The 26,485-nt window shown below is 46.5% G+C and overlaps 2 protein-coding genes across 2 annotated transcripts; both read right to left on the minus strand.

Annotated features, from left to right (window-relative positions):
* Window positions 1-891: 891 nt before the first annotated feature.
* Window positions 892-8,366, minus strand: LOC136660281 (arylacetamide deacetylase-like 3). Its single transcript, XM_066637409.1, has 4 exons — window positions 8,286-8,366; window positions 6,374-6,590; window positions 2,039-2,102; window positions 892-1,666 (listed from the first exon to the last, which is right to left on the minus strand). The coding sequence occupies exons 1-4, from the start codon at window positions 8,364-8,366 to the stop codon at window positions 892-894; spliced, it is 1,137 nt and encodes a 378-aa protein (XP_066493506.1).
* Window positions 8,367-22,665: 14,299 nt separating this feature from the next.
* Window positions 22,666-25,162, minus strand: LOC136660505 (arylacetamide deacetylase-like 3). The gene is made up of 3 exons (XM_066637719.1): window positions 24,952-25,162; window positions 23,827-23,890; window positions 22,666-23,440 (listed from the first exon to the last, which is right to left on the minus strand). The coding sequence occupies exons 1-3, from the start codon at window positions 25,115-25,117 to the stop codon at window positions 22,666-22,668; spliced, it is 1,005 nt and encodes a 334-aa protein (XP_066493816.1). The 5' UTR covers window positions 25,118-25,162.
* Window positions 25,163-26,485: the final 1,323 nt, after the last annotated feature.

Here is a 26,485-nt window from a genome sequence, read left to right on the forward strand (position 1 = left end):
CTGCAAGATGCTACCAATAGGCACTGAAATTCAAGCTAAACACTTGATTATGTTCTGTGACTTATTTGACTTGATTATGTTCTGTTTGCTTTTTTCTGAGCCAAGTCCATCTGCCAACTTCACGGGTTTCCTTGGGAGTTTGTGTGCTTTGCTCTGGAGTAGCATCTGCTGAACATTACCAGCCACTGACTCCACTTTGGTCAAAGCTTTGCCTTGCGCCCAAGCAAGCCAAATTCCAGCATATTCCATAATTTTTGTTTGCAGACCTGACACATCAAATTGATTGCTGCTACTTTGTTCTCATCTGAATGTCAGCCAGGTACTTCTAGTAAGCTTGATCAGCACCTGATGCGAGGCCAATACACATTGCATGTTTGAACACTTTTATTCAATGGTTCACTTGGAAATAAGAGAAAAGCAGAGCATAGAGCAGAGCAAAAAGCCAAGTCTCTATCTGACAAAGACAGGGTGCTTTGACTTATACAGTTTCCAGAAAGCTCAATCTTTATTTGGCTTTCCCTGACTCTCATAATGCCTTTTAAAAGCATAACACCACTGCTGGTTTTGCAAAAAATATCACTTTCTTTTGCTTGCATTAGCCATTCTGAGCCCACAGAGGCCACAAGTGGACACGAGCGGACTCAAAAGAGCCTCTGGAGGCAAAGGTGAGGAGGGAATCCCACTTATCCACTGTGCCTGTGCTTTTTTTCTTTTTTCTTTTAAAGCTTCTGATCATTACCATCAATAGTGAAAAAGCTTCTCCTTCAGAGGGACAACATGTAGGACTTATGGTCAAACAATTCATCATCAGATGATTCTGGTTACTGAAAGCAAATGACTGTTCTTATGCAGAAACAGGAAACTACCACTTTGCATGAACATTGATTTTTGTTAGAGACCTTCTAAAAAATGCAATACTTGATTCAAAGAGTCCTTTAAGTTTTGAAATTCCAGAAATGGATAATTAAGTAGTAGTAACATTCCATGCACACCATCCCGAGCATGGTACCAGGTCACTGGCACACCGTTGTCCTCCAAGCGTTTCTTGTACAAAAGTCCATCATCCCTGAGAATGTCATATTCGCAGGTCAAAAGGAAAGTCTCAGGCAGTTGCTGGATAACCTCATCATCAGCTAGAAGTGGGGAAAACCTGGTCTCAAGTGCTGCCTTGCACACTTCGTACAGTACTTCTGAAAACGAGGCAAGCACTGGGGGCTCAGAGGCCTTGATCTTGAACTCGGCCGGAATGAGGTTGGCATTAATCCACTTACTGTACTTCACCCTCATGGCCTCAGGAACATGGGCATTTTTCATAATTGCATTCACACCTCTAGGTTTCAGAGCAAGATTCATGAAATAAAAAATCACAAGCAATTTTTTGGATAAAATAGGGCTTGAGTGGTACTGCTGGTAGGAAGGCAAATTGATATCTAGTGCCTGGAGAAATGGGTATATCAAGATCTGTGCTCGGAGCCTTGGGAGATCCGCTCGGGACACCAGTTCTTGGGCAACCGCTGTAGAATATGTGCCACCACTACTGTCCCCACCAATAATAATGCGATTGGGGTCAACTCCGTAATCCTTGGCGTGCTTCAGAAAGTGTATGGCAGCTGTGAGACAGTCTCTTAGCTTGATTGGATGTGGATGCTCAGGAGCTAAACGATACCTAAAGCAATGGCAAAAATGATCCACATTTATCATTTTGATACTCCTTTTGATGAGATTGGATACCCCCCCCCCCCACCGTGAACACAATCAACAGAATTCTGAACATAGAGGTTGTACCTAAGGCTTGGGATGAAGCAAAAATTGTTGTGGTCTCCTTTAGATCTGCTTAGTTCCTAGAGAAGTAATTCCTGCAGTGGTAAGTTGGTCAACCTAAAGCTGCCCCTTTCTGGCCTCACACACACTGACTCTGCACCAGGGAGAGAGGCTGTTCTATTCAGACAGGCAGACATTCCAAGCTTACTTATAAGCCAATCCTCAACTCCAGAACCACATACTCTTTTCTAACACAAAGAAATACAAAGTCACTTACCCAACACTTACAACCACAGAATCACTTCTTTGGGCAATACTGCGACAGATTCGTTCATATCCTCCTGAAAAACACGTTTTTCCAAGGGAGATTATTGGACAAGTTCTATGAACATCGATGAAGAGATAAAAGCCTCAGGGGATTTTTTTCATGTAGAAATCATGAGGTTGGGAAGGCACTGGGAGTAGATATGATTCCATTATTTTGTTTTAACCATTAAGAGGAATAAAAGCAGGTTAATGAAAGAAAAGGAAATTAGAAGGAAGGCTAGCAGTTCAGTCACAGAGAACATGCCCTGCATGCAGAAGATTCTGGACTCAATCCCTGGCCACATCTCCTGGAAGGGCAGGATGAGACAAGGCCATGAAAGCAAGCTAAAACTAATCATTTATGCAAATATTTACTTATGTTAATAATGTTTATGCTATGTTATGGGTGTTTATAGCTAAATTAGTTTAAAACAAATTATTGGTTTATATGTTTAGGAAATAAGGAAAAGTGTTTATTTGTTTAGCATGCTTATATGTTGAGAACCAAAAAAAAAACCCAAACATTTTTTTGGTCTCTGTCTGCAAAATGCAAGCTGGCTGCTAATTAGTCTCAAGGAATGTCTCTTGGCAAACTGCCAAAGCATCAGATAAGATGAACGCTTCATGAAAAAGGGAGTGAAATACACTCCCAAGCTTGAATGACAAAACAAGTGGACAGATGAAAACACATGGAAAAAGAACATTTTTGGCTTTTTAAACCTATTATTCTATTAGTTCCCTTTTAAATCAAAAAAGGAAAACAAAAACAGTTTTGCCATTTTAAAACATTGTATTTTCAGAAGGACAATTTTATGAATACTGAGAGAGTTATTTACACCAGAGCATCACAGAAGTGTCAAATAAATTACTAAGTTAGCATGCATGCCAAATATTCTTCAATAGTTAATAGTTATAGAGTGTAACTAACACACATATATAAGGATGTAATAGTTTAGGAATAAGTTTTATTGTTTGAAAGTTAATAATAGCATAAAATACACAGAAAGGTGAAAAAGCTATTAAAAAGGCTTAAAGTCACAAGTCTGAAAATGTAACCTTGAGAGGCAGATGTCTTGCAAAAGTTAATTAAAAAGAGTCTAACAAGGAGACTCTGAAATGTGGTATAAAGTTACTCCTCACAGATAAGACTCTTACCTTAAGCAAGAGCATTCCTAACTCTGTATCTCCTCTGTAGACTCAAGGTCCTGCCTGATACTTTTAATTGGAACTATTGAGTTACAACTCAAAGTGACAGATTTAGATACAACATACGAGAGAACAAATAAGGAGTAGCCAGGAAGCAGGATGCACCTGCAACAATTAATTGGGAAAAGTTATATCTCTTGGCACCAAGAAGCGAGAAAACCAAAGGTTATACACAGGTTAGAAACATTTTAATGAGGAAAACTAGCAACATTAGATAGAAAGGCCTTGGCAAGGACAGTTTATCAGTTGCTAATGAAAAATAGAGTTTTCTAAGATACAGACACCTGCAGAAACCAGCTAAACAGGAACAGATAAGCAGTAACATTCCTGAAAAAGTCCCCCAATTAAACCAAACATCATTAGAGCCTCTGTCTGAACTAAAAGCTGACAGAAGGAGCTAGATTTAGTTAAAATAAATGAGAAAAGTCTCTTAAAATCCTTTTTACAATAAGAGGTTAGTTTGTCTTGTATTAAATATATGTTTATACCACTATACATCACAGCAACATGTCACATATAGAGAATCACACATGAAATAGAAGACAGACCAAAGGGCTTAGTTTAAACAGAGGTTGGCAGAAAGCCCACAGTGTTTGATGAGACCAGACAGAAAGGAATTTGGAAAGATAACACTGGTAGCTCTACCAAGGTCAAACCAGTAAAGAGTAGTAAAAGATAAGAGCAGAGACATACCAAAGACCAGTAAATGAGTAAACAGTGCCATCTAGTGGTTTTTGAAATCTTTAAATTCTATATGTCTAAATGTATGTATTTGCCTTTTTTGGAGTCTGTAACTTGAAACCAACCAATCAAATGCTTGTAAAGTTATATGTGGCCAACCCTGAGAAAGCCCTCCATCTCTGATGTCACACACCAGCCAATGAGAAGTTTAAGACTCCTCAAACAAAGGAGCCAGAATCAAATATAAGTGAGAGGCTCACACTGGAAAATTGCTTTCTCTGAGAGCTCCCACATGGCTCTCATTGCTCTCTTCACTTTGGACAGGAGTCCCTGAGAAGCCCCTTGCTGGCAATGAAATAAAGCTTGCAGACAATCACCACTCTTGCCTACCGAGTTTGATTTTGAGTTTGATTTTGACCTTGCAACAAGGGTATCCCAAGAAGGTGAAAATCTGGTTGAGTATTATAAGGCTTCAGCCTGTTGTCATCCTGGACCTAGCTGTTTCCATTTTGGGAAAGCAGCTCAATCACATGCTGAAAAAAGGAATTGTTTGTTTGGTCTGGGAGCAACCATTCAAAGATCTGGGCAGCAAAGAGCCTAGTTCTGCACAGCTTGTTTTAAATAGCCAAGGACACCTTGATTGGCCATGAGATACAACTGTGTCTTCTGGTTGGGAGGAGGCAGGAGTAAGTAGTTTTCCAGGTTATAAAGCCTTCTGGAAGTTTCAGAAGGTTCTGACTTTCTATTCGTTGTGAGCTGAGAGTTGGGTATAAAGTTGGAAGGGGGTATGACTGCTTTACCATTCTGTCATGAATGCCTACCTGGTCAGATGCTGTGAGTGAGATAGGATGCAGACCTGGTGTAGAGTAAGCTTTGAGATACCTAACTGGGAGAGGGTTAGGGTCTGTAAGTTCTTAGGAAGCTGGTTTCATTATTTTGTGTTCTATCACTGTCCAATTGCCTGCTCTTTTATGTGTAACCTTATTTAATCCTTAAAATAAACCAAACATACACAGTTGTGCATCGCTTAATGACAGGGATGTGGTCCGGCACCCCTGTTGTCAAGAGAGGCTTGATGTTAAACAAAACCTTCAAAGCTGAGGGGAGCTGTGCCTTGCCTCTGGAGACTTTTCGGAGCCCCGCAGAGGCAGCACATGTCTGAGCTGCCTCTGGGAGGCTCAGAATGGCTGAAACAACCAAGAAAATGTGACTTTCCTATTAGGAAACAAAAGTGACATTTTTTGCTTTATTAGGCATTAGGAGGCCCGGGGAAGCCTTGCAGGGCTAAAAAAGCCTCTGGAGGCAATGGTCCCCTTGGTTTTGGAGGCTTGGGGAGGGGGACAAGGACCAGTGGCAGCTGTCACATATGTGGGCCATCACTGGTTGGAACATCAGTAACATCACCTGTATTTCCATTTGTGTTTTTCTGAGCAAGCCATCAAGACACTGGGCAGTGACTGGTCCTCCACGCACTTCTCATCACCCCTCAAAGCAATCCAAGCTACAGGCCACCAGCACATCTTGTACCAATGGATTTCCCAAATAAATTACACAGTGAGTGAAGAATTCTCTCTTTATGTCTGTCCAAAATGACCCACCTATCGGTTTTGTTGGCTGATCTCATGATCCTGAAACAATGGTGCAAAATTCACTCCCTCATTCTGTGTGCAGGTCGTGACAATGAGAATGGCCAGAGGCCTAGTGCAGGCACCACACTGGCTCACAGAATTTCCCCCTTCCCCCACTGGAGCAGAAAGGTTGGCAGCAGGGGTGCTTCAGGAGAGGAACAGGCTGGGGAGAGACTTAGGATGGGGGTATTTCAGGGAAGGGAGGGGGAAATCTTGGTTGCAGCCAGGCACACCAAGCACCTATCCCCCTCTTCCCATCCCAACCTGCCCTGAGTCCTCTTGGGCTTACACCAGCTAAAGAGTTGGCATAGTTCTATGGAGAATCATTGTGGACCAGGTGGCTTAAGAGGAGGTAATATTTTTACTTACCTTCCTTAGCCGTCTGGTCCTCTCCCCAAAGCAGGGAGAGCACAGGGTCCATCAGCACCACTGCATATTATGGGCTAGTGGGAGTAAGACTGAGCCCTAAAACTTATTTATCTTGTTGCAGATCCCATAAGGCTGTCATTCCTTCCTAGATTCACAAATCTCTTATGTCTTCATTCTGGGTTGTGTTGAACCTTGTGCACCACTTCAAATGACTTTCCTACAATTATCTGTGAACAGAATCGCACTGAAATCATGTAGCTAAACCACATTTGGAAGATGCACAAATTCAACAATTTCCCTTTGAGCAGATTAATAGGTACATATTTTGCAAAATGCTATTATGATGGACTGTCATTTTTTTTTTTTAAAATAGCCATGAAATCCCCCGCCCCCCCAAAGTAGTTTCCCTCAAAGGAACTTACGGATGCTCCCAACCAGGCCAGCTCCACCATGAAGGTAGAGCATTCCTCTCTTTTGGCCAGCAACTGGTGTTTTGGGCCAGTACACCCTCACTGGGACGTCGTCAAAAATCAGATCCATGATGAGCAGGTTGGAGTTCTGTAATGGTGGTATCCCATCGAATGTCAACCGCACTAATGCAAGCTTGTGGCAGATGCCAAGTTTTTCGAGAAACTTCCCCTAATTTCAAAGCAACGTAGAGAAAGCAAATCAAGAGACATTAGCATCCATGTTATTTTTTTTTATGTATTATGGCTTTAAGTGATAAATATTTGGGGGGGGGGAATGTTCTCCCATGTAGCCTGGGTGCATCTTTAGCTCTCACCCCTTTGCTCTCACATTATAAATAATAAAAGCTATGCATATAGAAATACTCAGAACATAGTAAAATACTTTTATAACAAGCACAATTATCTGGTGGCTCAAATGCAGCCAGCAATAAAATATAAAATAAATGCATAATAAGCACAGAGCAAACAGTTTAAAATCCCAGCAGAGTGCGGGGGGGGGGGGGGCAAATGCCCCAGAGTGCCATGTTTCTGGTGCTGGTGTCACCTTCCTCACCTGCCCCACCCTGCACCCCACCCCCATTCAGAGCCCTCTGGAGAGCCATGGAGGCTATGTGCCTTGTCCCCAATCCTCCAAGAATTCTGGACTAAGAGGAATTCAGGTCAGGATTAAAAGTTTTAAATTATGGTTGAAATTTTTTCCTGTTAAACGCACTTTGCCTTTTGATGCCTCCAATAATAGCGGTTTTCAGCCTTCCTGAGGACTCAGAAGGCTTTTAGAGGGTTGGGAAAGTAGCACATAGCCTTCCTGTCCCTTGGAAAGGCTGAAAATTGCTACTTCCTGTTTTCAGAAGTCTTTCAGAGGGCCAGGGAGGCGCACGGACTGCCCACCTCTAAAAAGGCCACTTGAGAACAGAAGGGGACAAAGTGCGTTTAACAGGAAACGATTTCAACCATAATTTAAAACCTATTTAATCCTGACCTGAATTCCTCTTAGTCCAGAATTCTTTTCAAAGAACAGAGAGTTAACCACAGCAGGCAGAGGACAAAGAGTGACTCTCCAAAGACCATTCTTATAATCTACCCAGGCTGAAAGAATGGAACACAGCTGCCCCTTTTCCCTTGTCAGGCCTCTGGTCCAGGGTACCACTCAACATTGCTGAGCTGGTGGATGGTCCCACAGGTATGGCTTGCTCCTAACCTTCAGTGGCTCTGTAGGGGAAGCTCAGCGAGGCCTCAGTCTATTGGGGGGGGGGTTGTTGAATGCACCCTGATCCCCTGCCTGGGTCTTGAGGCAAGCCAGTGGTTCCCAGGCAGGTAACCTCTGCCTGCCTCACCTGTCCTCAGACTCCTCATCATCACTGGCCAACCCCAGCTTTATGGAGCTTATCAGCTCCACCCGACTTCTCCCCCTTCCTGCCAGACATCCTTAAAGTGACCCCAGCCTCCTTTCCCCCTGCATATTCCCTGGTGGTGTCTAATGGGATAGCAGGCAGTTGTCTGTCAGGTCGGGGGTGCTTTGCCTCCTCTCTTGCCTGCCCTGGTGGAGAAGGTGCCCGCCCCATTGCCAGGGCTCACAATGCATCCTCATGGCGTCCTCAAACACAGGGGGTCCTCACCCAGAGAGCGGGGCCTGCTGTGGGCGTCTCTAGCTGGCAAGGTCCTTGCCACAGGCGTCCTGGGAAGCCCCAAGGTTTCCTGGGGTCCTGGCAGCAGGTGGGGGACGTGAACAGCGGCTGCTCCTCCTGCTACTTGCCCTGGTTAAAGGAGTGTCTTGGTTGGCTGCGGGGGGCAGTCTGGGAGGCTATGCCTTGTTCACCCTCCCTGCTGGGGCTGCGGTTGGAGGCCCTGCTTGGCAAGCGCTCACCGCCTCCAGGTGGCCCTCTAGGGATGGCAGTAGCAGCAGGGGCTCTTGTATGACAGCTCGGGGTTGGATGCTGCCCCTCATCCCCCGCAGATAAGTCAGGAGCTCTCAGGTGGACTGTCCCCTGACATCCCCATTAAAAAAAACCCTGTTCCCTTAAAGGGGAAAAGGCTGTTCTTCCTTCCTAACCATCATATCACTTATTGTGAGGTCATTTAGTCTGGAAGCTCCTGGAGCTTCACTGCTTGGCAGGGCTACTCAGCTTTCACTAGACAGACCCCATGGACCCTTGATCCATCTAGCTCAGTACTGTCAAGCACTGACTGGCAGCAGCTGTCCTGGGCTTCAGGCTCCTTCCCTGACCAACCTGGAGATGCTGCCTTGGATTGAAACTAGAGCATTCCATGGGCAAAGCAAACACCCTGGCAAAGACAGCCTCTACACTCACATTTCGTTTCCCACATGATGGTGTTTCTCTTCATGATGCAGATCAGCCACAACCCTCATTTAGGCACTTACAAGACTACTTCGTGTTCCTCTCTCCTAGCCACTGCAGGTCAATTTGTGAGAATACGGTGTGCCCTGCATCTCCTGTGAGCAACTTAACAGAACAAGGATATATATAAAGTGCAAGTAAGCTTACCAAACCAAATGCGCAATCACGCACTATATCCATAGCTTGTAGTATTACACGTTGTTTGAATCCAGGAGGCAAGTCTGTCCTGGTGATGGCATAATAAACGGTCCATGGAAACATCAGGGTAGAAATGCAGGTGAAGATATACCAGGACAGAACCATCAGAACTTTAGCAAGTGCCATCCCGTTTGCTCAGGAGATCACACTGGAGACATCCCTCTCGGCATCAGAGGCAAACTGAGTCCTGCCTCAGCAACGTCTCTCCAGTAAGTATAGAGGCAACAGCCCTGCACCCACCTTTGCTTTCTTGCTTAATGGCAAAGCTCAGAAGCTATTTGTTTTTGTTTTTTGCCCTGCTTCAGTGGTTTAGCAATCACGTTATTCAGTGATTTCCAAACTGAAGCTGGAAGATAGAGAATGCAATGTTGGTTTCAAAAGGATCCAGATGTCTGAGTAATTGCAGGTTAGTCAACTTACAGCATAATCCTACCCTGTGCTAGAACAGCCAAGCCCTGCCTCCCACTCCCCTCTGGGGCAGCCCACCACCTGCCCTCTCCCTGCCCAGGAATGCTTCTTTCCCACCTCCTCCCTGCCTCCTCCCCACCCACCATAGAGCCTTGTGTTGGCCCAGTTGGGCCTACGCAAGGCTCGCCACACAAGCTGCCACAAGCTGAATCCAGCCTCTGTGTGCCGGCGCACCTCCGTGCGCTGTCGCAGCTTGCTCATGAGAAGGCACAAACATACTTTATAGCATGTTTGTGACTCCCCTTAGGATTGTGCTGCACATGTGTGTTCTGCTAAAGGAAGAATGTATCTGGTTGAAGGGAAATCCTCCTGGTGACTGCAAAGCTCAGTCCTGCCCCATGTTCCCAGGTGTGCTTTCAATGCAGGTTAACCTGTGCAAGTGGAAAAAGACTCTCTCCTGTGCTGGATTCCTGTGTACCATCCAGCAGCTTGCAGCTCGGTGGCTTTATAGGAGACAAACATCGCCTCCAATCGTCTAAAGAGAGCTGTCCTTGAGACATAAAAACTTAACACCCTCTCCACATCTAAAGGCAGTTTTCTGGGAGAGCTGTCATAAGGGACAAATGGCCATGGGTTTGAACAGATGTCTGGTAAGTGCCTTAAGCACCAGAGTGAGAGCCCAGTGGAGGAATTGGTGGAGGATTTATGAGGGCTGCCCCCTTCAGAAATGTAAGTATGTAAGTATGTGGGGGTGGGATGAGAGAGCGCTTCCCCTGGATAACCAAGTATAGAGGCTATGGCCGACACCTGGCATCTGAGGGTGGCTGTGCTCAAACCCTATTGGGACCAGTCTGAAGGAATTCAAGGAGATCCTTCACCTTGGGTCTCACAGAATCGATCTGTCTACTCAAACACCAGGTTGTAAAAACCCTTCAAGTATAGTTCTATATCTTGTTAGTGGGGGATCTTTTTTCGAAGAGCATGTTATTTAACACTGCTTCTGAATAGTCCTTGGCACAGCCTCCACACAGCTGAGTATAGGATGCCTGGGTGAGGGTGTGTGATCCAGCCCTGACTAACGATGATGATGGCTGACCCCCTTTCCCCTTGCAGTTGCTGAAGAGGGCCCTCCCCCTACTGACCTGCTGGTCTTATAGGACAGTTTGGTTCTCTACCTCACTTGGATATTGCTCTGCTCCCTGAACCATTAAGCCTAGCTGGAGGTTCAAAAGGAATGGGAAGATTTGTATACCCTTCCTTGCTTGCCACTGGAAGCACCTTCTTCTTGTCTCAGTTCTCTGTTTGGACTGTATCTACTGTCTCCCCAAAAGGCTTTGAACCTGGAAAGGGTATTCCAACCAGACAAGACTGGGAACATGGATCCATCTCCCTCTGCTCTAGTCAATGTTCTGTTGATCTTGGAAAGGCCTATGGGAAAAAAAAGCAGCAGGGAAGGGGGCCACGGAGACCCCACCTGATTTGATCCCAACCCCAGTCCTTCAACACCCCCCCTCCAATTCCTTGGTGCCCACTGGCACTTTTAGGGCTCAGTCCTGACTTGTGCTGGATCCGGTGGGCTAGCAGGCCTGCACTACATCTAGTGTCAGTTTGGGACCAGAATCAGCGCAACCTGAGGCAAGGGGAAAACTTTCCCCTTACCCTATGCATCACGCTGCACAAGCCTCAATGGGTCTACTCGGATCTGAGCCATCTCAGGAGGTGGTGCAAATCCAAGTAGAGTAGAGCAACCAGAGGCCCACACCATTCAGGAACAGGGTCAGGATCTGGCATAACTGCTGAATCCTGGCCCACCTCCCGCATGCCACCTGCCCTCCCCGCCCGTAAACTTCCCTCCCCCCAGACCCCTGCGTTGGCTGAGCTCAACTGATGCAAACTTACCCTGCCGGGCCTGGATCAAGCATGGGGAGGCCAGCGCAAGTCCTTGCACTGACCTCCCCAACTCTAAAGTTGGCACAAACATGCCTTTTGGCACGTTTGTGACACCCCCAGGATGGCACAAGTGACTTGCGCAGGCCTAACCCAGGGGTTAGGATTGTGCTGTTAGATGGGGGACCACTGATTTTCTCTGATTATTCACTTACTTAATTTCACTGAAGTATCTGAAGCATGTGAGAGAGTGTAGCAGCATCCACGGGTCTTCAGCACTGCAGAGAACATTTTTCTTTCTTGCTTCCTCTCTTGTTTTCAATTCTTTTTGGCCTGTGCTGCTTGCAGACAGGATATGGATCCGCTCATGCTCAGTCCTGGCTTGGATAGGGTCTCTCTCTCTCTCTCTCTCTCTCTCTCTCTCACACACACACACACACACACACACACACAAACAGCATATGGGAGTGAAGCTGCTCAATTTGGGTCATCAGCACCAATGATGGGGAAGTGTACATGAAGGCATTCACACAGAATTGTGCCCCAGCTATTCTGTATCTTGTATATTGTTGGCAACCTTCAGTCTCAAAAGACTGGTATTGCGCTCTGAATGGTGGTTCTGGAACAGCATCTAGTGTGGCTGAATAGGCCAATTCGGGAGTGACAATCCCTTCCACACTGGGAGCAAGTGCAGTCTGTCCCTGGTCTGTCTCCCTGGCTATGGGCCTTCCTTCTTTGCCTCTTTGCCTCAGTCTGTTGGCCAAATGTCTCTTCAAACTGGGAAAGGCCATGCTGCACAGTGCAATATAATATATGAACAAAAGGGGAGATCTGAGCTTACCTGTGAATTCTCCTTCTCTGTGGTCTCCATGGCAGGGTCAGTCCTTGACATCTGGGAAGCTCCTCCCTCTCAGGCAGGCAGGTCAGGTTACAAAGTCTTCCTGAGGGGAGGGGCTCCCTTGATTCCCCTGACTACAAAAGCCTTGATAGCCCCTCCCCAGATCAACTCGGACTTGCTCAGGTAGATGTCCATGCCTGAGAGGGAGGAGCTTCCCAGATGTCAAGGACTGACCCTGCCATGGAGACCACAGAGAAGGAGAATTCACAGGTAAGCTCAGATCTCCCCTTTTAGTGGTTCTGGCCTCGACCGACACAGAGGCCAGGATCGCATTTGGATATCGTAAGAGCTGTTCATATATTATATTGAAAATCTATATTTCTATATTGCTGTCTTTCTCTGGTGGAATCTCCATGGATTCTGTGGAATCTCCATGGCAGGGTCAGTCCTTGACATCTGGGAAATGCCCAAGCTGTGCCTCCTCAAGGGTGGGAGCTGCCCGAAGCATCTGAAACTATGCTCTGCAGAACGCGCCTGGCAAAGGCTGCGACCCTGGAAGCATCGGCATCTGCCTAGTAGTGCTTTGTGAACATATGGGGGGGGGAGCTCCAGGTGGTTGCTCTACAAACCATCTCCAAAGACAAAAAATGTCCTGAATGCTAGAGGTAGCAGCACCCCTTAGCGAATGAGCAACTATGCCCTGAGGCAGGTCCCTTCCATGAGCCCTGTAGGCCTCCACTATCACATCCCTTACCCATCTGGAGATGGTAGATGGAAAAACCTTAAATCTCTGCTCGTTTGCCTTGTGCAGCAAAAACAGTAACTTTCATATGTCTGAAGGTAGAGTTTCTGGAGATATACTCCCTGTCCAGCACACATCCAAAATGTGCCAATCACACTCTCTGGGTTGAAAGGTTTGGAAAGAAAGACAGAATCTGGGAAACAAAGAATTAATCTTGGGTAAGGTTGGTGAGGTGAATCACCCTGTTCTTCTGAAACAGACACAAGTCCCAGCTACAGAAAAATCTGTCAGTTCAGACACCCATCTAGATGATATTATTCCCACTAAAAAAGGCAGTTTTCTGGAGGAAAAATATGTAGCCATAGGCCTGAAGGGAGGCCATGTCAATGCCTTGAGAACTAGATCTAAATCCCACAAAGGTACCCTGGTCACCGGAGGGGGGGTTGATCAAAACCACTCCACTATTGAATTTTCTAACACGAGGGTAGGAAGACAGGAGTCAACAATCAGGATACCCCAAAATACATGAAATTGTGAAGACTTATCTTATCTTAGGCCATCATGAGCACAAGGCATGCAGGGCGAGGCAGCTCCAGGGCCTTGCTATCTCTGAGTGTTAGCTGAACCTCTGATCCTAATCAGATGCTGTAAATATACACTCAATGGAACTGTAAGTAAATAACTTCTTTTTTGCAACTTTAACAAGCCATTGCCTCTTTGTCTTTTTTATTGATTAGCAGTCAGCCGGGTGAGGGAGGATCCCTGGGTGATACCCAAAGGGGGAGGGTCTGCTGCTTAAGCTACTCTGCTTCCCCCCAAAGAGGAAACTATTTTTAATTTTAATTAACCCCTGCTGATTGGGTAAGAGGCACTTTTTCAAGTGAGTGCTCCTTTTTTTTTTTTAGCGGGGGGAGAGTAACTGGCCCATCTCACCTCAGCAAGTGTCTGTTCTGGTGGCTGTCTGCTGGTATTCTTTTGCATCTTTTTAGATTGTGAGCCCTTTTGGGACAGGAAGCCATTTAGTTATTTGATTTTTCTCTGTAAACTGCTTTGTGAACTTTTAGTTGAAAAGCGGTATATAAATACAGTTAATAATAATGTTAATAATAATTTCCTCCAACAGTAACCCATTCCCTTGCCCAAATGGCTGAGGGACAGGAAAGCCTTGAAGTGCCTCCTGATGTGCTGGAAAGGACTGCCAAAGCACCCCATTTATTACTATAAGAAGCCTCACATGTTAATCTCTTTTCCTCCATCAGTATAAGAACTGTGATGGGGTCCTACTAACCTACTCAGGCAAACCTAGCATCAGGTGTTGCATTATCTTAGGCTAGATGCTCTGGCTGGAGGATGCAGAGTTTGGATATCTGCCCAGGGATGATGAGGCTTAAACTTGGACCACTGAGATCTCAACTTGGATTGACACTTGGGACAAAAGGATAGCTTGTGACTGTTATGCAGGATTGACAGAGACCACTGAAACTAACGTAAGTTCAAGGCTTTTATTGTGAGGAATGGAACCTGAACCAAAATGATAACACCCTTGTTCCAAATTCCCTGACTGAGTGAGGACCTGGGGCAGGCACTAGGCAGGCAGGAGGCAGCAGGACTTGAGGCAAAGGCTGGCTGGTTGCTCCCTGGCTCTCAGGGGCTCCTTGCTGCAGCTCTCTCTCCTCAGCTCTCAGGTTTCAGCTCTGCTCTGCAGCTCCTTCTCTCCCAGCTCGCCTGATGATCTTTCTTCCTCCACAGAGCTTGCTCTCCAAGGCTCCTCATAGCAGCTTTTCCCTGGTGGTCTCCCCAGCTCTCCCTTGTGCAGCCCCTTTTATAGGCCTCTGCACACAGCAGCCTCTACCTTTCCTCCATTGGTACTGCAGCCTCCTCTCTTGCAGCAGTTTTCCCTCAGGTCCTTCTCAAGACAGATCCCAAGTTTTACACATAACATGACCATGAAAGGACTGATGTTATTTATATTTGGAATAGTCCTTTCGAAGAGTGGGCAAAACCTCTCTCTGACCCCTGTTCTCAATCAGAATGGGATATTGTGCTCCCCAAAAGGCTTTATTCCCTTCAAAGGGGAGGACAACCAATCTGGCCTGGGAACCTGTGTCAACAACCCAGGGTCGGAGCTAGCCACCATTTCTTCTAGCCACCAAGACAGAGGCCATGGATCTTGCAGCAAACTGACAAGCATCAAGAGGGGCATCTGTAGAAAAGGCTACTTACAAAGCAATTTTCCTCAGCACCTTCTTGACACTCCGGGATAGGTTGTGGTCTGAAATGGCCTGCTCTTCTGCCCCCAAAAAGGTAGCTTTAGACATTAGGAGGTTAGTGGCAGCTGCCTTGAAAGCATAAGAAGAGGTTCTAAGTCTCTCTTGACAGCCACCTCTGTCCTTTGCATCACAAAGGCCCCTCGGTCCCCCTTCGCCCTCTGATAGAATCTGACAGAATCACTGCATGTGAAGACAAGGTGGCAATGGGAGCACTGACTTGGAGCTTGCAGAGTAACCTGAGGCAGAGAATAAAGCTCACCAAGCAATTTGGAGGTATGCTTCTTCTGAGATGGTGTTGCCCACTCTGCTTCCAAGATGGACTTAAATGCCTCTGGAAGGGAACCTCTGGTGACTTGGTGGGACCCAGAGGAAAAACAGACACTTGGCCTCTGGTCTGGTTAGACTGGCAGAGGCAGAAGGTAACCCAGGCTCTGAGCCAAGATTGAGAGACCTAGGGCGCAATTCTAATCGGCAGTTATGCCCATATAGGAGCCTCTAGAGGGTCGCAAACATGCCGTAAAGCACGTTTGCGCCTCTGTGGGAGGAAGCTGCATCGGCACATCCAGATGCGCCGACGCATGGAGGCCGGTAGAAGCCTTCGCAGCGGCTTCCTCCCCGCCGCTTGTGCCAGCGCACCTGTGCTGACACAAGCAGCAAAGGTAGGTGCGGGGGGCGGGGAGGAGGCGGGTGGCGCGCTTTAGGGCAGGGGGAGGGTTGGCGATGGGTGGCCCCAGCCGGCGCACGGGGAGCCCAGGGTGGGGCAGGGACCCCACAGTTATGCTGGATCTCAACCCCCGTCCCCAGGGAGAACGGAGCGGCTTCAAGCTGCTCTGCTCTGCTTGGACTTGTGCCACCTCTGGGGGTGGCGCAGGTCCAAGGAGAACCATTGGGGCACACAGCCCTTAAGGGAAGAGCTTCCCCCTGTCCCTGGCTGAGCTGCTGCACCCAACAAACCTGCATTGGATGCAGTGCAAGCCTCCTGGCTTGCCTGCTCCAGCACAGGTTTGGATTGCGCCCCTAGTTGCCTTAGGTAACAGTTCAGGAAATAGGACACTGGTAAAATCCTGTTCACGTTATTAGCGGCATCTTCCCCGAAGAGTTCTCCTTCCTCCCTAGAGGATATGGAGTCCGTGGGGCCCATTTCAAGAAGCCAGTCACCTTTAGCAGTTGGAACCCTCTTGTGTTGACTGCCCTGTAGGAGCTTTGGGGCAGCAGGGAAGATGGAGAGGATGATTGAGACTTGCACATCTTAGTGGAGTCCCCTCAGAGTTAGAGAAAATAGACCCCAATGAAGATTGGGGCGGGAGAGGTGAACACTGGCACTTGAACCTGTAGGATGTAAAGTCCTGTCCTCTCACCCCCTGCTGAGTCCTCAAGAGTTGCCCCAATTTGTCAGCCGCAGTCTGAGTCACAAGCCCTTAAACCCAGCTTTGCACTAAATTTTGTGCTTCCTGGGACACTGGCAGGCATCCTGTGCCTGGGGAATCCTGCCATGGGGGAGAAACAGTTGCCCCAGGATGCCCCAAATCCCCTCTCAGGCCGACCTCCAGTCAAACCAGCACTTTCCCCAATGCTCTGGGGAAAGGGAACATGACCCTACGTATGCTAAAGCAGAGACTTCAGGCATGTTGCCATGTCCCAGGAAGCCCTGAGGGAAGCAGGACTCACAAAATGGAGCCCTTAAGGCACTCCTCAGCAAGTGCTGTAGAGAAAAGGCAAAGCTTGGAGCGTGGGTCAGGCTGGGCGCCAGATTGCTTTTAAGCCTGCCTGACCCTCCAAGGCACAGGGCAAGGGCGACAGGAGGTCTGCAAGCTCCTGAACCCTCCGCCTCGCCGCTTGAGATGTGAAGAGATATACTGTTCCCGAATGAACACACACACGGTTCTTTGGATTTTTGGAGAGGCAAACAAACAGGCGACAGGAGAATTCAAAGGACTTCTAACGTTTTACTCGTTTGCAAACGGGGCCTTCCACAAACACACACACGTGGAGAGACCGTGAACAATTACAATGATGCTGGTTTTATAGGATAGACTAGGTAGGGGAGGGGGGACAAAAGAGCACACAAAGAGAGCAAAACACATCCATGGCAAGCATGGGAAAAATAACAGACCAACAGTCCCACAAACATTTGGCTTGGTTATCAGATCAACATCTTGATCCTCAGGATGTTCAGGAGGGCAATTCGATACGCATCGGCAATTTGTTTACAGATATATCCATTACAAAGGATCTGGTCCTCTATGCATCCCTTTTATTTGTTTATGGCTCTTATTTATGACTTTCTGTTTACCCTTGTGAACATACCACAGTTAGCCTGTTCTCTAAGAGGGATTTTTAGATGCTGGCTTTTGGTCAGAGAAGAGCCTTATGGGTGAACTGGGCATCTTGGGATATTTCTATATTGTGAGCTCAGCATATTGTTATCAATACAGTTCCAACAGGATTTGGTGCCTCCGTCAGGGGCGACACAGTTGGCAGCCTCATGATTTCTTAGGAGTCCGGCCTCCACACCTGATGGAACAGGCTGAAAACCCCTCAGCTGAGATCCTGAGGAGAGGGAAGTGCCCAGGCATGAGCTAAACAGTCCTCTAACTGCAGCAGCTACTGAGGTAAAAATCCCCCCCCCCCAACACTGAGGGAGTACTTTGGGGGGGGAGAAAGCTCAATGGTTAGCTCAGGCTTAGAAGGGAAAAAATACAGCCGACTGCTGTGGCGCGGTTTTGGCGGGAAAAGTACAGCCGACTGCTGTGGTGCAGTAAGTTTGGCGGGAAAGGGCTTGAGCTGTCATCCACCGCCAAGAATCGCCCCGTAGCCAGGCTCCTGTGCTATTCCCAAAACCAGGGGGGAGCATGAGCCCTAAAGTTGTCCAGCTGCTTAAGGGGGGCAAGAAGCAACCCCATTTTCTGCCCCAACACGCACGGCAGTCAGGGAGCTCAGGCAGGATGGCTGCAGTCCTTTTCCCCACAACTTGTTTAAAAGTAAAAAAGGGGCCAAAACCCAAGGAAAAAAACAGTGTTGAAGGTCAGGTAAGCTGACCAAGAAAACACCCAGCCTAGAGACAAGCCTGCCTAGAGACAAGGTCAGTCTGGGGAATCGAGGGAGCCCCTCCCCTCAGGAAGACTTTGTAGACTGACCTGCCTGCCTGAGATGGAGGGGCTTCCTAGATGTCAAGGACTGACGCTGCCATGGAGATTCCACTGGATAATGCTGTCCCATGGGCCACGGCCTCCCCAGCCCTCAGAAGGCCTCCATATCCACCTGGTGGGTGTGCTGCACAGGTGGCATAAGGGACAGCATTTTGTGGTCCTGGTCTTAGCAATTTTTGGCAAAAGTTGGAAGTGATTTTTTAGACTCTCTGCAGGCCACAGAAGGCTTTCTGGTGGCCAGGGAGATCGTGGATGGCATCCCCAGCCCTCAGAAGGCCTTGGAAAGTCCTACTTAAAAAAAAAAGGCCCCTGGATGCCCCAGGCCATTTGCCCCCGGCCCTCCTCCAAGTATGCCTGTGATGACAACAACAACAGGGCAAGGGTCCCGGGTTGTAGTATTTCATCCTACATGTGAAAAAGAAGAGTTGGGGTGATGGATACCGTTGTCAGGAGTCCCAATGGCCAGCAGGTGTCACCAAAGAACTAAAGGAACCTGTTTGCTTCTACGCTCTTCTCAAGCAACCCAAAACAGGGAGGAGGGTGGATTTTGAATTCCTTCTCTGCTGAATTTCTCCCTGGATTTGCAAATTCCAGAGGAGCTGCTAGCACTAAGTTGAGGGTCCTTCCAAAGTTGGGTGTGCACATCTGTTTGAATGCTGCTATGAACGTAAGAAGGGGCCTTCAGCTAATGAGACCAGCGGTCTCTCTCACTCAGCTCTGTGAACAGAGGCCCACAGAAGCTCTCTAGGAGTTCAGGCAGTAGTCAGACTCTGGTAGGGCTGGTCAGCGTACAAGCTAAGTCCTCTTGCCTCACCTCAATGAGAGTCAAGTATCAACACAGGGGCCAGGTGCACACCCACTTTCTTGCCAGTGAGTACAGGGGCCAGGCTTCCCGAGACACTGCAAGATGCTACCAATAGGGACTGCAATTCAAGCTAAACACTTGATTATGTTCTGTGACTTGATTATGTTCTGTGACTTACGTGACTTGATTATGTTCTGTTTGCTTTTTTCTGAGCCAAGTCCATCTGCCAACTTCACGGGTTTCCTTGGGAGTTTGTGTGCTTTGCTCTGGAGTAGCATCTGCTGGACATTACCAGCCACCAACTCCACTTTGGTCAATGCTTTTCCTTGAGCCCAAGCAAGCCAAATTCCAGCATATTCCATAATTTTTGTTTGCAGACCTTGTTACGTGAAAATCCCCTTTTCCCTTCCAACTTGTGTTTTTATATCTGGTTATTTATTTTGGACTAAAATGCAGGCCTAAAATTTCTCTTACAGGCCAGAAAAGGAGTCAAATCATAAGCTCACTCATTTCTCATGTTGTTGGCCACCTTCAGTCTGGGAAGACTCATTTTCTCTAGAGACACTGGAAATGTCTTTATTGTTTAAGTCAATCACTGAATATGCAAACACCTTAAAGGAGGAGGACTTTGGCAGCAAAGTCTATCACCTATTGTTAACTAAATCACAGCCATTATGCTACCTCCAGACTCCAAAATCCAGTAGCAACAGGAAGCAAGCTACTCCCCCGTCCCCCAGAGTCAGGCTTTGCTGATAGCTGATTTCTGGACCCTTCTACCCTTTGTTTTACATACTCCACGTGTACCTGTGTGTATACTGAGCATGCGCATCTAGACCAGCACTACGACACATCCGGGTCATTCTAGGTCAGACACAACCCCTTAAGAGAAGGCTCCGAGCACATGCTCTCTCTCTGGCTGCCCCCCCCACGGGAGTGGTCCTTCCTAGGACTCTTTCCCATCCAACCGCTCCCAGGACAGGTAAATATATCTTGCGTCTAAAACTCTTTCCCTTCCATCCTATCTACTCCTCCCTTCCTCCCCCATCTTTAGTTAGCAAACTGGGTTTAGCAGATTAAGGAACCCGTAAAATACTTCCCTACAACCTATCCGTTTCTGATTCAGCCTCACCCTTTCCTCCAAACACCCATGCCCTAATTAAAGCCTCCTCATGACCTGATAGAGGTAAGTTCAATGGTTTTAGGTCCTTAGGTGCTGTCCTCTTCTTTGAAGTACAATCTTACCCTTTGGTATTTCAATCCCAAATCTTCCTAGAGATCATAGTTAGATTGGGACTGTGACAATGGCAAAGGCTTTTATTTTCTCCGTCATTCATATCCTGCCTATTACTAAACATTCCCCATGGACTCTTGATTGTTTTAGCTCAGTACTGTTGAGCACTGACTGGAAGAAGCTCTTCAGGGCTTCAGCTTCAGGATCTTTCCCAGCCCGACCTGGAGATGCGGCCAGGGCCATAAATGGGAGCCTTCCATCTGCCAAGCAAGCACCCAGTCAAAGACAGCCTCTGCACCCACATTTATTTCTGTCATGATGCTGTTTCTGTGGGGCATCCAGATCAGCACCAACCCTCATTTAGGAAAGAGAGCACAGTTGCAAGACTACTGCATGCTCTTCTCCTCCAGCCACTGCAGGGTAATCAGGTGAATATGGTTTCCCCTGCATCTCACATGAACAATGTGACAGGCACACAAAAAGTAAATGCAGGAAATCTTATCAAGCCAAATATGCAAAACATTGCTATCTCTATAGCTTGTAGTATTGCACACTTCTTGAATCCTGGAGGCACGTCTGTCCTGGTTATGCTATGATAAATGGTCCGTGTAAACAGCATAGAAGGAATGAAGATGAAGACACACAAGGCCAGAACCCACAGAACTTCAGCGAATGCCATCCCGTTTCTCAGCAGAACACAACTGGTTACCTCCCATGTAGCATCAGAGACATCTGGTAGCATCAGAGACGTCTCCCTCAGTGAAATCTAGATAATCCGGTACAGTATGTTACTGAGTTCTACGTGAAGAGGAGGAACAGTGCACCTGGACTTGGAGCCATTGACTGGAATAGGAACCTAGGTTTACCCACCCAGCAAACCTTGTCCACAGAGACCACAAGTTAAATCAGGAGTCCAGGTCTACCTGGCAGGTAAATATGAGCTCCAAGTCCAGGCAGCAGCCCAGGTCTACCCTGCCAGTAGAACCGGGCTCCCGCCTGGACTTGGATCACAGATCTACAGGATGGGTAGACCTGGGTTCCCATTCCAGCCAATCTTACAAGCACCTAGCGGATGCTGTCCTGGTGGTCTCTGGAATAGGGCCAGCTGGACCTTTCTGGTCATTGTCTCCCGTTTGCTCAACCAGTTTCTTTGCATTTGCTCAGCTAAACTCAGGCATTTCCCATCAGCCTACTCCACCCCCCCCCCCATTTTGCAATTTTGTTTCATCCTTTTTATTCAGGATGTTGCATAAACTAGCAATATTTAAATTTTTGAATGTCTGTTCCATGTTCACAGGCTGTTACTGAGATGAAACATTTGGAGCTCCTGCCAAATAAAATATTACAAGACGTACCTGCAAAATGAAGAGTCCCATAATTATTTTCGGGTGTGAACAGGACATATCAGATTGATTGGTGCTAACATTGCTCTCCTCCCCATGTTAACCAAACATTGGCCCTGTGCTCCTAGTGAACATCTTCGACACCTGATGCAGGGTTGATACACAACAGTTTGCAAGTTTGAACACTTTTATTTAATGAGTTGAAAATGCATAGAGTACAGCATAGAGCATAGCAAAAAGCCAGGTCTCATCTGACAAAGACAGCGTCCTTTTTCTTACACAGTTTCCAGCAGTGTAATTTTTGTCACCTGCTTACTTTGTCCACAAAACAAGTGCTGGGAGAAAAGCCCTTTTTGACAAGTTTCCAGGTTTTCCCCTTCTGTTTCACCCTTTCAGTTAGTCCCCCTCCTCTGTGCTTTTCACCCTCTGCTTGGTGACACTTTGTTTGATAAGCAGTCTGTAAAAGTCAAAATGATTGACTGCTGGATAAAATGATAACCCCTGCTAATTGGGTAAGAGGCACTTTTTCAAGTGGGTGCTCCTTTTTTTAGCAGGGGGAGAATAACTGGCCCATCTCACCCCAGCAGTGTCTGTTCTGGTGGCTGTCTGCTGGTATTCTTTTGCATCTTTTTAGATTGTGAGCCCTTTTGGGACAGGGAGCCATTTAGTTATTTGATTTTTCTCTGTAAACTGCTTTGTGAACTTTTAGTTGAAAAGCGGTATATAAATACTGTTAATTAATAATAATAATAATGCCTGGAAGAAACTTGTCCTATGGGAAGCACTTAAACTTGGACCTCCTTTTGCAAAAGTTAGCAGTGAAAAAAGAAAAGCTCTGCTATAGCTACTGCATTGCCAGTCTTGAAAATGTTAGCATTACAATAACCGAGCAATTCAGCAAACTCTTGACCGTGAACATCAAAAGTTAAATACCCTCCTCCTTACATGAAGGACTTGATTGTCAAACAATTCAGGTTGCAAAAAGCAGATGACTGTTCCTCTGCAGCAATTTTTTTTTAGATACCTTGGAAAAAATGCATCACACATTCAAAACTTTCCCTTGAGCTTTGAAATTCAAGAAACGGACGTTCAAATACTAGGAAGATCCCATGCACACCATCTTTAACGTGATTCCAGGTCACCGGCACACCGTTGTCCTCTAAGCGTTTTCTGTACAAAAGTCCGTCGTCCCTGAGAATGTCGTATTCACAGGTCAAAAGGAAAGTCTCGGGCAGTTGCCGGATAACCTCATCATCAGCTAACAGTGGAGAAAACCTGGTCTCAAAGACTGGTTTCATCATTTTGTGCAGTTCTTCTGAAAATGGAGCAAGCACTGAGGGCTTAGAGCCCTTGACCTTGAACTCAGCCGGAATGAGGTCGGCACTAATCCATTTGCTGTACTTCACCTTCATGGCCTCAGGAACATGGGCATTCTTCATCACTCCATCCAGATCTCCAACCTTCTTACCAAGAGACTTGAGACCAAGATGAATAACCCTCTTTTTGTGTAAAGCAGGAGTTGAGTGGTATTGTTGATAGGAAGGCAAATTAAAATCCAGGGCCTGGAGGAATGGGTAGAGCAGGACCTGTGCTCGGAGCCTTGGGAGATCCACTCGGGTCACCAGTTCTTGGGCAACGACTGTAGAATATGTGCCTCCACTGCTGTCCCCTCCAATAATAATGCGATTGGGGTCGACTCCATAATCCTCAGCATGCTTCAGAAAGTGTATGGCAGCCGTGAGACAGTCGATTATCTGGATTGGATGTGGATGCTCAGGAGCTAAACGAAACCTAAAGAGATGGCAAAGAGGTACAAATTAATCATTTCAATAATCATTTTGATGAGATTGGAAAAGTTCCAGTGAATACAATCAATGTTACAATAGACGTGAAGGTTTTGCCTAAAAGAGATCATAATAATGCATGTTTATCCCTACTAAGCATAAATCACTAGGATCTCTTTTAGATCTGCTCTGCTCCCAGACAGCTCAGTCCTGAAGTGGTGAGTTGGTTAGCTTGACGCTGCCCCCTTCTGGGTGCAAGACACACCGACTCTGCATCAGAGAGTGAGGCTGCTACTTAAGGGTAGGCAGCCCTGAACCCCTCAAGCGTATTTATAAGCCAATCCTTACACCAGATCCATGTATTCTAACACAATGTCATACAAAGCCACTTACCCCACACACACAACCACGGAATCACTTCCTCGGGCAAAGCTGCAGCAAATCTTTTCATATCCTCCTGAAAAACACATGGTACTTTCACATATATGTGGACACATTTTGGACAAACACATATTGGACAAGTTTTTACTGGACATCAATGAAGTGACAAAAGCCTCAAGAGATACCTCTTACCTGGGGATGTCCTGAGGGCAAGGAGGCACTGGGTGCATATAGGATCTATTCTTGTTTGCATTCTAACCAGTAAGAGAAATAAAAGCAGCTTAATGAAAGTGGAAATTAAAGGGGAGGCCTTGCAGTTCACTCACAGAGAACCTGCTCTGTATACAGATGGTTCTGGGCTCAATGCTTGGGCATATCTGCCAGTAGCGCAAGGTCTGAAGAACCCAGGATTCATGGATGGGAGGGGAATGATCTTGGTTGCAGCCATACATACCACAATCCTCTCCCCTTTTCCCTGCCCCAACCCTGCCCTGAGACTTAAACCAGCTAAAGAGTGGACCTTGATCCAAGGGGAAGCAAGGAAGGACAGTTGGCCTAAGGGGAGGCAATATTTTTACTTACCTTTCCTCGGCCATCTCATGGCACTCCCACTCATAGCAGATAGCGCATGGTCCATCAGCAATGCTGAATGCAATGGGCTGGTGGGTTTAGGATTTGGCCCTAAAACTCATTTATCTGTTGGAATTATGTGGTGGTTCTTTCTTAGACCCACAAGGCCCAAATCCTAACCCACTTTCCAGCACTGGCATAGCAGTGCCATTCGTACTTGTGCTGCATCCTACATTTGGGTGGCACTCACGGAGGCCTCCTCCAAGTAAGGGAATGTTTGTTCCAGTACCGCAGACCTGCATTGCCCTTACAGCAGTGCTGGAAAGTGGATTAGGATTGCACCCAAATGTCTTACATCTTCATTCTGAGTTGCGTTGACAGCTGTGCACCTCTTCAAATGAATTGGTTGCCACTTTCTGTGAACAGGACCCCAGTGAAATCCTGTAGCTGAACCACATTTGGGAGATCCACAATTTCAACAGTTTCCCTTTGAGCAAATGAGTAAAAACTTTGGTTGGGGGGAAGACACCTATTTTTTAAAAAGTAGGTTCCTTCAAACAAACTTACGAATGCTTCCTATCACACCGATTCCACCGTGAATATAAAGCATTCCCCTCCTTCTGCCAGCAACCGGTGTTTTGGGCCAGTACACCCTCACTGGGACATCGTCAAAAACCAGATCCTTGATGAGCAGGTTGGAGTCCTGTGAAGCTAACATTCTATCAAACACCATCCGCAGAAGTGCAAACTCTTGGCAAATTTCAAGTTTCTCCAGAAATAATCCCTAATTTCAGAGCAACAGAGAACAAATCAAGAGACATTTAGTGCCTACGTTAATTTTTGATATGTTAGAACTCTTTGCAATAGAATTCTGCCCACTTGGCTTTAGGTGATAAATATTTTGGGGAGGGGGATGTTCTCCCATGTAGCCAGGGTGCAACTGCAGCTCTCACCCCTTTGCCCTGACATTAAAAGCAACACCTTCTTATATTTAGCAGTAGGAGACAATCTTTTCACCCCAGCATATGGCATCTTTTCCAGGGCTATTGTTGGCATCTCTTATATTTCTCTTTCTTTCTTTCTTTCTTTCTTTCTTTCTTTCTTTCTTTCTTTCTTTCTTTCTTTCTTTCTTTCTTTCTTTCTTTCTTTCTTTCTTTCTTTCTTTCTTTCTTTCACAGGCTTATATTTATTCCTTGTAAAGATTTGCCTTTCCCATGCCAGAGCAAATGCCAAAGGCTGTGGTGGGCACCTCTTACCAACCTAGGCATTTAACAGGTTTATATCCTGCTTTCCTAAAAAAAGATCAAAATGGTTTACAACAGTAAAATACACCAAATATAATACATATACAACATTGTAAAATAATATTACTACAATAAGTAGATGGTTAAACCACAGCCAGCTATAGAATTTAAACTAATAAAGCCCATAAACAAGTCCATTCCTTTCCAGTCCCAATTCAAGGTGCTAGTTGCAACCTTTAAGCCCTCCATGATCTGGGTCCAGGCTACCTGAAAGACTGCATCCTTCCATACATTCCAGCCCTCCCTCTTGGGTCATCTGAGGGGGCTTTTCTAAGGTGCCACCTTTGTTGCATGTGAGGGGTGGCAGCTCAAAGGCAAGGCTTCTCTGCGGTGAAGCCACAACTATGAAATGCCATGCCAGAGGAATGGACAACTACTTCCTCTTTCATAGCTTTTCAGTGAGGGCTCAGAACATACTTGTTTCATGTGGCATTTGGCTGCTGAATGGATAATTGCCCTCTACGCCTCTAAAATACTACTGTGAATGTGTCGTGTTCTGTTGCCCATTTTGTCAGGGGATCCGAGATAAGTTTATTATTCCCCTGAGCAGAAAATTCTTGGGCTTGTCACCAACAGAAATGGCCAAGAAACTTCTTTCAGGGGCTAGTTCTCAGCTTTTAAGACCAACTGCAAGTTTTTTGGCTGCTGCTTACAAAACCCGGGAGGGCATTATTAATAATGAAAGGAAATTTTAATTGCTGTTCCCTCTTATTTGATGGCTATTTTATTTTAATGTTGCATTTTAATGCTGAATGTATTTTAATATTGAAATCTTAAATTCTGCCTGTTGTAGGGCG

Source organism: Tiliqua scincoides, chromosome 9 (assembly GCF_035046505.1).
Source record: "Tiliqua scincoides isolate rTilSci1 chromosome 9, rTilSci1.hap2, whole genome shotgun sequence".
Lineage (NCBI taxonomy): Eukaryota > Metazoa > Chordata > Lepidosauria > Squamata > Scincidae > Tiliqua > Tiliqua scincoides.